Raw genomic sequence first — 12,200 nt, forward strand, 5'->3', positions numbered from 1 at the left:
TGAAAACTACATAGGGTTTAGGGATAAAATGATACATTTCCAGGAAAAAAAAAAAAAAGAGCCTTAAAAAATATTCATTCTCAGGGAGTTGCCATTGTGGCTCAGTGGGTTACAAATCTGACTAGTATCCATGAGGATGTGGGTTCGATCCCTGGCCTCACTCAGTGTGTTAAGGATATGGCATTACCGTGAACTATGGGGTAGGTTGCAGATGTGGCTCAGATCTGGTGAGTCTGTGGCTGTGGTGTAGACCAGCAGCTGCAGCTCTGATTTGATCCCTAGCCTGGGAACTCCCATATGCTGCAGATGCAGCCCTAAAACAAATAAAAAAATTCATTCTTTTGGACTTGGGAAATGCCTCTCGTAGGAGTCTAAGATTCACGCTCGAAGATACTAATCCTAGTCTTAGGTATAGTAGGGAAAAAAATAAACTAGATTTAGTTGGAAAATGGTTCAATAAATAATCAAATCCATTGAATGAGCCTTTAGAAATGAATGCACTACAACCCCAGTTTATTCACAACTGGAATTGATGAGCACCATCATTAATGATTTAACTTTGTATTTTTAACACATTTCTCAGGGTGTGCTTGAATTGTGCTTGCTAGATGAGTTATTAAACTTAAGATCAGTGGTTAAAGTATGGTCTTCCTAAAAATGTATAATGGAGAAAAATCAATTGCATACACACGGAAAATCAATGCTGCCACTGAAAACTTTGTGAGGAATTTTTTTTTCTTTTTTCCTTTTTTTTCTTTTTTAGGACCACACCTATGGCATATGGAGGTTCCCAGGCTAGGGGCAGAATCAGAGCTATAGCTGCCGGCCTACACCACAGCCACAGCAATGCCAGATCTGAGCCGTATCTGTGACCTACCTAGCTTGTGGCAATGCCAGATCCTTAACCCACTGAACTAGGCCAGGGATCGAACCCTCATCCTCGTGCATACTAGTTGGGTTCTTAACCCGCTGAGCAACAATGGAAATTCCTGTGAGGAAGTTTTTTGTTTTGGTCTTTTTAGGGCCACACCTGTGGCATATTGAAGTTCCCAGTCTAGGTGTTGAGTAAGAACTGTAGCCACCAGCCACAGCCACAGCAACACAGGATCCGAGCCGCATCTGCGACCTATACCACAATTCACAGCAACACCGGATCCTTAACCCATGAGGCCAGGGATTGAACCCCAGATAACCAGTCAGGTTCATTATTGCTGAGCCAAAATGGGAATGCCACTGTGAGGAGTCTCTAACAGGGTCTGTTTATGGTATAACTTGGAGTTTACAAAAGATGGAGCACACCAAACTGTAAAGGGTGGTGGGACCATATGTTTCCTGTTTTTTTTTTTCTGAATTTCCCCCAATTTTCTACGATAAGCCGGAAATACATTGATTCTCAACAAATAATGGATATTTTAAAATAAGAAAAGGTGGTGGTTTCAGCAGGCTGAAAAAAATAGGATCCTTGCTGTTAGTGGGAAAATTAGTATCTTCAGGTCCCCTTATAAAGGGCGACAAATGACTATAGCAATTGTATGAAAACCATTCAGGCAAATATACCCATTGCTTGGGTGTCCTTTTGAAGGGAAGTGTAGTCATCTTTCACCATCACATGGACAAAGGAGGAAAAAGAGCTTTCCCCCCTCCCCTCTTCTGATAACTTCATAGAAGATGCACTGATTCTAGTAGAAAAATGCACAAAAAGCTGATTTCTCCTTACATTTCTATGTTGCTTTATTACCTTAACATTTTCAAACTCATTTCTTTTTGAAGCTCAAAAATGAGTGTTGGGAGTTCCCATTGTGGCACAGTGGTTAACGAATCCAACTAGGACCCATGAGGTTGCTGATTTGATCCCTGGCCTTGCTCAGTGGGTTAAGGATCCAGCGTTGCCATGATCTGTGGTGTAGGTCACAGACGGGGCTCGGATCTGGTGTTGCTGTGGCTCTGGCGTAGGCCGGTGCCTACAGCTCCGATTAGACTCCTTGCCTGGGAACCTCCATATGCCACGGGAACGGCCCTAGAAAAGGCAAAAAGAAAAAGAAAAAAAAAAAGAGTGTCATCTGCCCATTTCATTGAGGCACACTGAGATCCAGACAACTTCATTTGTGGGCAGACTGGCAGCCAGAGTCCCATCTCTTCCTTCCAAAGGTTAAGCAAACAAAACCAGGACCTTTACAGACTGTCTCACTGCTTAAGGAGTTAAGCCCCCTGCCCAACCCCTTCCAAATGTACAGCCCCACAGCCTGGGTAAACAACTCACTACTAGCAAGTCGCAGCCAGTGGAAGAAACTGATGGAGGAGATGATCAACAGGGAGCCTACAGTGACCTGAGACACGGCAAACACACAGGAAATTGCCAGAAAATGAGAAAACTAAGGCCAGCTTCACTGCCGACCTGTAGAATGTCACCATGCTCTCAACCATCACCAAACCATCTGTCCTTGCCAGTTTTAGAGGAGCAGACATCGGCAGGTATCATCTGCAAAGTGACATCCACCATAGGGTGGGTTTTTCAGAGACACATCAGGTGAGGGCGGGGGGTAGTTTGGGGGCCACCAGTGCCATACAGCCCCTAATGCTCAAGTGCAGGCAGGAACCAAGTACACATGGCCTGAGCAGGGCAGCAGGCATTAGCAATGTTTTGTGTCCCTCAGTTGTGCACAGACCTTTCCTTGGGGCATCTGAAGGACTTCGGGCAAGGCATATACGCTGGACAAGGGTTATGAGCAAAGTGCAGATCTGAGCCCAGGGCAGCCCTGAGGTTTTTGCTTTGTTATTTGTTTGCTTGCTTGCTTTTTGCTATATCTCGGCTCCAGATGCTGTTTGCCCCTGTCTGCCAATGCCCCAATCTGCCAGGCATAGCCATTTTCCATCCCAATTTATTTCAGGGTCCACTCATGTGTGCCGAATGCCTGAACAAGTGTAGTCTCGTTCAGTTCTCACAGCAGCCCTGTGAGGTAATCAATGCTCCCTGCAACCCCTTGCAGATACAGAGATTCTTGCTCCAAGGCACCTGGATTCCAGGCCAGATGTTCTAACTCTGAACCCAGTGCTCTTTCCACTCTTTTCTTGACTCTCCAGGTAAGTTTCCTCTTTTTTTTTTTTTTCCGGCTGCACCCACAGTAAGTGGAAGTTCCTGGGCTAGGAATCAAATGTGTGCCACAGCTGCAGCAATGCCAGATCCTTAACCCACTTCACCACATGGGAACGTCCAGGTTTCCTCTATTTTTTTCCCCATTTTCCAGTAGAAGATCACTCAATATACACAGAAAGTAGTCATGTTCAGGCTTAGTTTTCGTTTACTAGAACAGTGAAATTGATCTGACCAGTTTAATGATAGTCACAATTATTCTTGGGCTGCATGGCAATTAAGTGTAAATAAATGGTAAACAGTTCTTCCACTATCGAATTTAAAAGTAATAAAGATATACTGTTGTGTTCCAGGCCTTTTGATTGGTGCCCAGGATATCAGGATATAGGACTCAGAAAAGCCTGTACATTTTTGAGGACTTGCTACGTGCCAGGCACTGTGCTCAAGGCTTTCCAGGCCTTAATTTATCTAATCCTCATAAGAGTCATGGCAAGTTGTATTGTCCAAAGATGACTTGACAATATCACCATGCAGCTTCCTAATCAAATGGTGGGAGTTCAGTTTACCTTACTGGGAAATAGAAGTCAGGGAGGGCTTCCTGGAGGAAGGGCCATCTCAACCACACATTGACAGATAAAGAGCTATTAATGCCACCGTTGGTGGGTGGCAAAGAGAATTCAGACAAACAGAGGCATGATGTAGCAGAAGGTATAAAGTTAATTCAGGCTTGAGCATGGGGTCCAAAGGATTGGAAGCTCCTAGATGTGACTGGAGGGGTAGCAAGACAACATGGCAGAGGTGGGTGGGACCTTCATTCTTGTGAGTGCACCCCACCTAAGCCTTTACTCCCTGAGGGGCAGCCCTTCACACCAAGAAGGCATCACACCATGTAGACATCTTCAGATACTTGGCTACAGGTCTGGTCAATGGAGCCTCTTATACTCCAAGCCAGCACCTAGCTCTTGTGCAGCCAAGCTTCTCATTCAAGCTTTTTTTTTTTTTTTCTTCATCTTTTTGTTTTTTTAGGGCTGCACCCATGGCATATTGAGGTTTCCAGTCTAAGAGTCTAATTTGAGCTGAAGCCACCAGCCTACGCCACAGCCACGGCAACACCAGATCCAAGCCACGTCTGCGATCTACACCACAGCTCACAGCAACGCTGGATCCTCAACCCACTGAGTGAGGCCAGGGATCAAACCCCCAACCTCATGGTTCCCAGTCGGATTCATTTCCCCTGGGCCATGACGGGAAATCCTCTTGCTCAAGCTTTTAAGTGATCATGATAAAGTGATTAACACAGAGTGGCCATCACCAGTGACTACTTCACATCTAGGCTGGATTTTGGCCAACAGTGTTCAGAGAAAACCAGCAAAATCTCAACTCTAGTGGACTCAGGAGATGACAGTTGTTCTCAAACTCTGGCCCGCATCAGAATCATACGGGAGGTGGAGGGCCAACTTGTTGAAACACAGATTGTTGAGCCTCACCTCTGGAGGTTCTTTTTTTTCCCCCATATATAGCTGTGTGTATGTGTGTGTACATAAATACACGCATATATATATTAGTTGATTTACAGTTTTGTGTCAATTTCCTCTGTGTTGCATCGTGACCCAATCATACATATATATACATTCTTTTTCTCATACTCTCTTCTATCATGTTCTATCCCAAGAGATTGGATATAGTTCCCTATGCTGTACAGTAGGACCTCATTGCTTATCCATTCAAAATGTAATAGTTTGCACCTACTAATACCGTACTCCCAGTCCATCCCACTCCCTCCCCCTCCCCCTTGGCAACCACAGGTCTGTTCTCTATGTGAGTCTGTTTCTGTTTTGTAGATAGGTTCATTTGTGCCATATTTTAGATTTCACATATAAGTGATATCATATGGTATTTGTCTTTCTCATTCTGGCTTCCTTCACTCAGTATGAGACTCTCTAGTTGCATCCATATTGCTGCAAATGGCATTATTTTGTCCTTTTTTGTGGCTGAGTAGTATTCCATTGTATATGTGTACCATATCTTAATGCATTCATCTGTCAATGAACACTTAGCTTGTTTCCAAGTCTTGGCTATTGTGAATAGTGCTGCAATAATCACAGGGTGCATGTATCTTTTTGAATTATAGTTTAGTCCAGATAGATGCCCAGGAGTGGGATTGCTAGATTATATGGTAGTTCTGTATTTAGTTTTCTGAGGAGGTTCTGATTCAGCAGGTCTGGTGTGGATGACAACGAGGGGGAGGAATATATGCTAAGAATTTGTATTTCTTTTTTTTTTTTTAGAATTCAGCTGTCTTCTTTTTATTTTATTTCATTTTTTTTTGTCTTTGTTGTTGTTGTTGTTGTTGTTATTGTTGCTATTTCTTGGGCCGTTCCCGCGGCATATGGAGGTTCCCAGGCTAGGGGTTGAATCGGAGCTGTAGCCACTGGCCTACGCCAGAGCCACAGCAACGCGGGATCCGAGCCGCGTCTGCAACCTACACCACAGCTCACGGCAACGCCGGATCGTTAACCCACTGAGCAAGGGCAGGGACCCAACCCTCAACCTCATGGTTCCTAGTCGGATTCGTTAACCAGTGCGCCACAATGGGAACTCCAGAATTTGTATTTCTTGAAGTTCCCCTCGCGGCTCAGTGGTAACAAACCGACTAATATCCATGAGGACTCGGGTTCAATCCCTCGCCTAGCTCAGTGGGTTAAGGATCCAGCATTGTCGTGAGCTGTGGTGTAGGTTGCAGATGTGGCTTGGATCCTGCGTTGGTCGGCAGCTGCAGCTCCAATTTGACCCCTAGCTTGGGAACCTCCATATGCCATGGGTGTGGCCCTAAAAAGACAAAAAGAAAAAAGGAAAAAAATCACCAGTTTGCTGGAGAATTAGATGAAGTCTCCCATAAAGAGGAGAAATTGTCCAGTGCTGGGTTTTTCTGCTTCCCTGAAGCCTTCACTTCAACAAAGACCCCCTGTGATCTCCATGGTGGGTTCCAAAGCCTTGGAAAGGTCCAGAAGTGACTTAAGTTTACATGGAACGTAATGTGCTATTCCAAAATCCATGCTTGTGGCATCTGAAACAGTCACAGACCTCCTGCTCTGCTCATTGTGACTGCAGCCCCAAGGTGCAATTATCTTTGTTTTACAGAGAAGGAAACTGAACTACCAGGCACTGTGACTGCTGTCTAAAGAGAACACAGATACTGGGAGCATTTTTTTTTTTTTTGATCAAAGAAATTTTCTTCCTTTCTTTCTTTCTTTTTTTTTAGGGCCACACCCATGGCATATGGAGGTTCCCAGGCTAGGGGTCAAATTGGAGCTGCAGGTGCCAGCCTACACCACAGCTTACGGCAACACTGGATCCTTAACCCACTGAGCGAGGCCAGGGATGGAACCTGAAACCTCATGGTTCCTAGTCGGATTCATTTCTGCTGTGCCAAGATGGGAACTTCTGGAAATTTTCAAATGTACACAAAAGTGGAGAAAATAGTGTAGTGAAACCCCAACTGCCTCAACTTTGGCAATGACTGGTGCTCAAACTTGAGTTTTTATCAGAATCACCTGGGAAACTTATCAAAGCAGAGATTGCATGAGTATCTCCACTTTCTAGAATCATCAAGACAGTCTCCTGACGACAGCACAGCCCTGGCATCCAGTGATCTCTTAGAGATAGATTTTTGCATTATCTCCAAGTTTTTTTGAGAAATAACAAAATTGGCCACAGGGACACTCTGCTCAAAGAGAACACCGATAACATCTCACTTCAGTAGTCCTGTTTGCACCTGTCTTCAATTTAAAAGTAACCCAGGGAGTTCCTGCTATGGCTCAGCGGATTAAGAACCACACCTAGTGTCCATGAGGATGCCAGTTTGATCCCTGGTCTCGCCCAGTGGTTTAAGGATCCAGTGTTGCCATGAGCTGTGGTGTAGGCCAGCAGCAACAGCTCCAATTAAACCTCTAGCCTGGGAACTTGATATGCCACGGATGCAGCCCTAAAAAGACAAAAAATAAAATGAAAGTAACCCCAAAGGAGGGCAACATGGCTTGGATAACTGGCCGCTCCTATTAGAGGTAAACCTATGCTCTCCATGTGACTCAGCAAACCCACTCATAGGTATTTATCCAAAGAATTGAGAGCTTGTTTATGTCCACCAAAAAATCTCACCAGAATATTCACCACAGTTTTATTGGGCACACAGAATTCATCTCAATGTGTTGTACTGAGTGAAAGAAGCCAGACACAAATGAGAATATTGCTGTATTATTTAAAGTATATCAAGTCTGAGAAGAGAGGACACGAATCTGTAGTGACACAAGGGGGAAAGCACAAGTATTGGCATGTTCTATTGGTTGCTGGGGCGGGGGGGTTACACAGGTGTACGTACACATACAGAACAATTAACGGAGCTGAACACGGAGGGTTTGGGCATTTCAGTGTATGCGAGTTACACTTCAATCAAGCGCTCTTAGCACACATTCGCAGGCGCGCCCACACCAAATCCCAGGAGGCCCAAACCCAGCTGTGCCCGGGCCTCGCCCACCTCGGAAAGGCCACGGCCCAGGGCGTTGGTTTCCCTCCTCCCTCCAGCCCGACTTCCGCGCCTCCCCGAGGGCTAGGGGGTGCAGCCACCTTTCCGGAGATCGCGAACCGGGCCCTCCCCGGCCAGGTCCCGCCGAGGCTGGGTGAGCGTCCCCGCGCGGGCCCGGGGCGCTAGCGCCTCTCCCGGACGCTAGGGTCCCGCCCCGCGGCCCCGCCCCGCCCCGCGGCCCCACTCCGCCCCTTCGCAGCTGGCCTTCGGCCCCGGCCGGAGGAGGCGGCGGGCGGGCAGGGGCTGCGAAATGTCGCACGGAGCTGGGCTCGTTCGCACCACGTGCAGCAGCGGCAGCTCCTCGGGACCCGGTGCTGGCGCGGGGCAGCCGGGCGCGGGCTCGTCGGAAGGGCTGCTGGACCCCTTCTACCCCCGCACCCACGCGGCGCTGCTGAAAGTGGCGCAGATGGTGAGAGAGGCTCGGGAGCGGGCCGGGGGTCACACGGGGAGACCTGGAGGGCAGAGTCCGGGGAGGGATCGCGCCCGCCGCCGGAGCATCCCGCCCCCCGGCGGAGAGCGTACCGCCCAAGTCAAGTCGGAGGGGGCTTCCTCGGGCGAGTTGAGCGTGCAGCTCCCGCGCTGGAACTCCGCCCCACTCGGTCTGCTCCAGCAGCCCCCGCTCCGGGGTCCCAAGTGTTTCCAGCAGTTCTGAGGGGCCTGCCCGCTCGTGACCGAAGCCGCCGCCAAAGTTCCTGTGCGTCTTCCTTCCTTTTCTCGGGCCGCGCAGCTTCGGACCCGAGCCGGGAGGGGAGAGTGCCCGGGCGGCGGCACTCAGGCCGCGGAACCCGACCTCTTCTCGGTCGCGGCCGCCTCTTTTCTGGAGCCGCTCGCCGCGGGGCTTCCTCCTCCGAGCGCGGAGTCCGAAGGCCTGGCTTCCCGGAGCGGAGCGGGGCGGGGAGAGAAAGCATCCGTGCGGCAGCCGTCAAGCTTCAAAGGGGGTCTCGCGGCCGTTGGACGGCAGCGGTCACTGGGGAACGTCGATTTTGGGGAGCCGGGGTCGCCAGACTGGGGGTCATTTTGGAGACGGGCAGGACGAAAGCCCAGGCGCCGAGTGCGACCAGAGCTGCAGGGACCTCCACCAGGGCAGACCTTCCCGGCCTGAGCCCTTGTTCCGCACTGTTTTCTCCCTTCCCGTTTTTTTTTTTTTTCTTCCTTAAAATATTTAAATCTTAAGGAAAACACCTTTCCCGTTTGTTGGATATGTTTTGAAACTGAGCTGGGCTGTTCTGTGACTCCACTCATTGTACTGTTTGCAGCCGGAATGGTGGACGGGGAAGTGGTAATTTTGAAAGGGGGTGTGAAGGAAGGGATGTGGGTTAGCCACCCGGTCACAGAGCCAGAGCCAGGGCCAGGGCAGCTGCATCAGCCCCAGGGATGGGCGCGGGATGAAGGTCTGTCCAAGTATCCGTAGCGCTGTTGCTCTGGATGCTGAGTGTGTACAGAGGGCTCTGGTTTTCTGCTTGGCCAGACCTGAAAGGAAGGGGGATTGAGTTCCCTTTTCTCGAAGAGCATTGAAGTGGACCAAAAATTAGAAAGTAGGGGCATTTTAGCTATTAACAAAAAAAAAATTATGTTGAGCTGTGTTGGTTTTGAGCAAGGCTTTTTTTTTTTTTCTTTTTTCTTTCTTTTTTTTTTTTGATCTAGGCTAAGCGGTCTGATCAGTCAAATTGAGGGGGCTAACCTACCTCCGCATCCTTAAAAAAATGGGTGGGGGTGGGTCAGGCCCCAGCTGAGCTGTATGGTGAGTTTGGTGGACCAAGATTGTAATCAGAGCCTCCATCTTGGTCCATGAGTTTAATGGACAAAGATTGTGAAGACAAACCTCCATTTCAATTTAAGCTCCTAAGCTAGCCTCTTAACTGTGATTCGTGTGCCAAGTTGCAGGTGATGATCTGGTTGTTTCAAAGAGAACAAAGACTTGGAGAATAGCTCCTCTGTGTGCCCAGAGGATTCTGACACCTTCTTCCTGCACAGGGGACCCCCCTATGACTGCAGGCTGGTTTGAGCAGACCCCTTGGGAGTGAAGTTGCCTTTGCAGGATGGTCATATTACAACAGCGAAACCATTTAAGACTGTTCACTTGGGCCCCTTCTCTAGCTCCTCCCCATTCTCTTTTCTGGGAGTCGTCCCAAGCACCCTATTGGAATGTCCATCTGGAACCTCACAAGAGCCTGACCTAAAGAGCCAGGTCTCCTGGCATCACTTGGGTCCCTGAGGGGCCTGAGGTGGAAGGGTGCCCCAGTTATGCAGGGGTCCAGGGACCCTTGCTCCTGTTCCACCAGCACTCCTGGTCAGTGTGTTCGTGAGTGTGTTTGTGAGTGCCATATTCATCTCTGTTTCTGTTGACAAAGCCCTTGCCTTTCAGGAAGTCTGTGGTTCTGCTGAGGAGGCAGAGAAGTCCCCAAACTGCCTGGTCAGGGAGATGAAAGCTCTGTGATTGCCCACATAAGGGAGGAAGGATGGAAGGAAGACGAAGGTGACATTTGAGCTGAATCTTGAGAGTTGAGTGTAGATATGTCTGTTTGGGAGTGCCCCACTGGCCTCTCAGTGTCTTTAATCAATATGCCTAAGTCAGAGGTAGGTGATGCTGGGTGGGGCGGGGAGGAAGGAAAGAGGGTGGAAAGGAAGGAGAGAGAGAACAACATGGGCCAGTACTGGGCAATTCAAGATAATCTTCCCATCCTGACATTTAGAAAGAGGCTTCATCTCACTTACTGAACATCTACTCTGGTCTTACCTCTGTGCAAGCGAGGTGTGTGGAAATACAGCCTTTAACAAGATGGATCCTTTCACCAGAGACTATATATAACATTTATAGAACCATGATATGGAAGGAGAATCAAAATTAGTTTCTTTTTTTTTTCAAGGTTTTTTCTTTTCTTGGCTGTGGCATGCAGTGGCTTTATGTGGGATCTCAGTTCCCAGACTAAGGATTGAATTCAAGCCTTGGCAGTGAAATCACTGAATCCTAACTGCTAGACCACCAGGGAACACCCCCCCCCCCCAATGTATTTTCCATAAGCAATAAAGGTTGAAATCTAAAAGTCTTTCAGAAGGTTCATTTATTTACTCAGTAAATATTGAGTACCTACTGTTTTCTAGGGAAGTGTGGAAACAGTAAACAAGACAGATTAGTCTCTGTCTTCTTGATACTCTAATAGGGAAAATAAACATTAATAAAATGATTATAAGTATAAAAAGCTATGAAAGAGAGGTCCTCAGTACACAGAAAATTAACTAGGGTTGGAGTTCCTCTTGTGGCTCAGCAGGTTAAGAACCCAACTAGGATCCATGAGAATGGGGGTTCAATCCCTGGCCTTGCTCAGTGGGTTAGAAATCCAGCGTTGCTGCAAGCTGTAGCGTAGGTCGTACCTTTGGCTCCAGTCTGGCATAGGCCGGCAGCTGCAGCTCTGATTTGACCCTTAGCCTGGGAACTTCCATATGTTTCAGGTGCAGTTGTAAAAAAAAAAAAAAAAAAAAAAAAATCAACTGGGGGGCCTGCACTGTCCGGAAGGTAAGAATGGGCATTTCTGAGGAAGGGATATTTAAAGGATGAGAGAACAGCTCTTACCAGAAGAAAGAGCACAGACGATGGCTCAGAGACTGGAGGAAGGAATATTGGTAATGATTGGAGGGGAGGGAGCGGGGCCAGGAGTAGTGTGAGTGAGTCAGGAGAAATATGCCCTGACTGTACCCTCCAAGGCTTGCTTAATCATGGGTGAGGGTATGGTCCTTTTTCTAGGACTATCCCAGAAGCATCCTGTAGTGTCAACCCACCATTGAAGTGGTGGTTCTCAGCCTGGGGCTGTACAGCCCCCTATGGGTCATTTTGGAAACTTTGTGAAAACTTTTGATTATCACAGGGATTCATTTGGATCAAACTTGGTTACCATTTTATTCATTTCTGCCTAGTAATGAGTGCATTGCAAATACTTAACTATCCTATAGAGATATGTTGTCTGAAATAGGATTGAAGGAGCCTGTCCAAGCTGAGTGGATCCTAAGTGGGTGTGAGTCTGGGGAAAGTGCCTGAGTTCTCTGGTGGGAGGGTGCGGCCCGAAGGCCTTGGAGCCAAGGGCAAGTGCGCACTTCACTCGGATATTCACAGCCCAGACCCCACAGGGAATTAGACCGTGGGAGATACAACTGTGGATGGACCTGTGAGTGGAGAATGAACCAGCAAAGCTCAGAATGGCCCACCCCAGTGTGTTCTCTTCCAGACCATTGTAGAGAAGGGAGCCCAGTTTGGTTCCCAAATGCAGTCCGCATACCCATGTCCTATTTCCTTGAAGCTGGAGAGTTAAGGGCAGCCAAGAACCTCACTGTCAAGAGTCTCTGACCCCGGAGTTCCCGTCATGGCTCAGCAGTTAGCAAACCTGACTAGCATACATGAGATTGTGGGTTCGATCCCTGGCTTTGCTCAGTGGGTTAAGTATCCAGCATTGCCATGAGCTGTGGTTTAGGTTGCAGATGCGGCTTGGATCCCTTGTTGCTGTGGCTGTGGTGTAGGCCAGTGGCTACAGCTCC

The 12,200-nt window shown here is 48.2% G+C and overlaps 1 protein-coding gene across 4 annotated transcripts in view; it reads left to right on the top strand.

Annotated features, from left to right (window-relative positions):
* The first annotated feature begins 7,868 nt into the window (after positions 1–7,868).
* The window catches only part of CMTM7 (CKLF like MARVEL transmembrane domain containing 7), a 52,221-nt gene continuing 47,889 nt past the window's right edge, over positions 7,869–12,200 (top strand). For 3 of the 4 annotated variants that reach the window (XR_014822353.1, XM_084986769.1, XM_084986768.1), the window contains exon 1: positions 7,871–8,082. Coding sequence is in view for 3 of the 4 variants with exons in the window: in XM_084986769.1 (XP_084842895.1) it covers positions 7,924–8,082 (159 nt within the window). In the remaining variant the exon portion in view is untranslated. 4 annotated transcript variants of the gene reach the window in all.

Source organism: Sus scrofa, chromosome 13 (assembly GCF_054392235.1).
Source record: "Sus scrofa isolate SSC_HxYL_T2T_F1_AM1 chromosome 13, Sscrofa_HxYL_maternal_Yorkshire_Landrace_v2.0, whole genome shotgun sequence".
NCBI classification, from domain to species: domain Eukaryota; kingdom Metazoa; phylum Chordata; class Mammalia; order Artiodactyla; family Suidae; genus Sus; species Sus scrofa.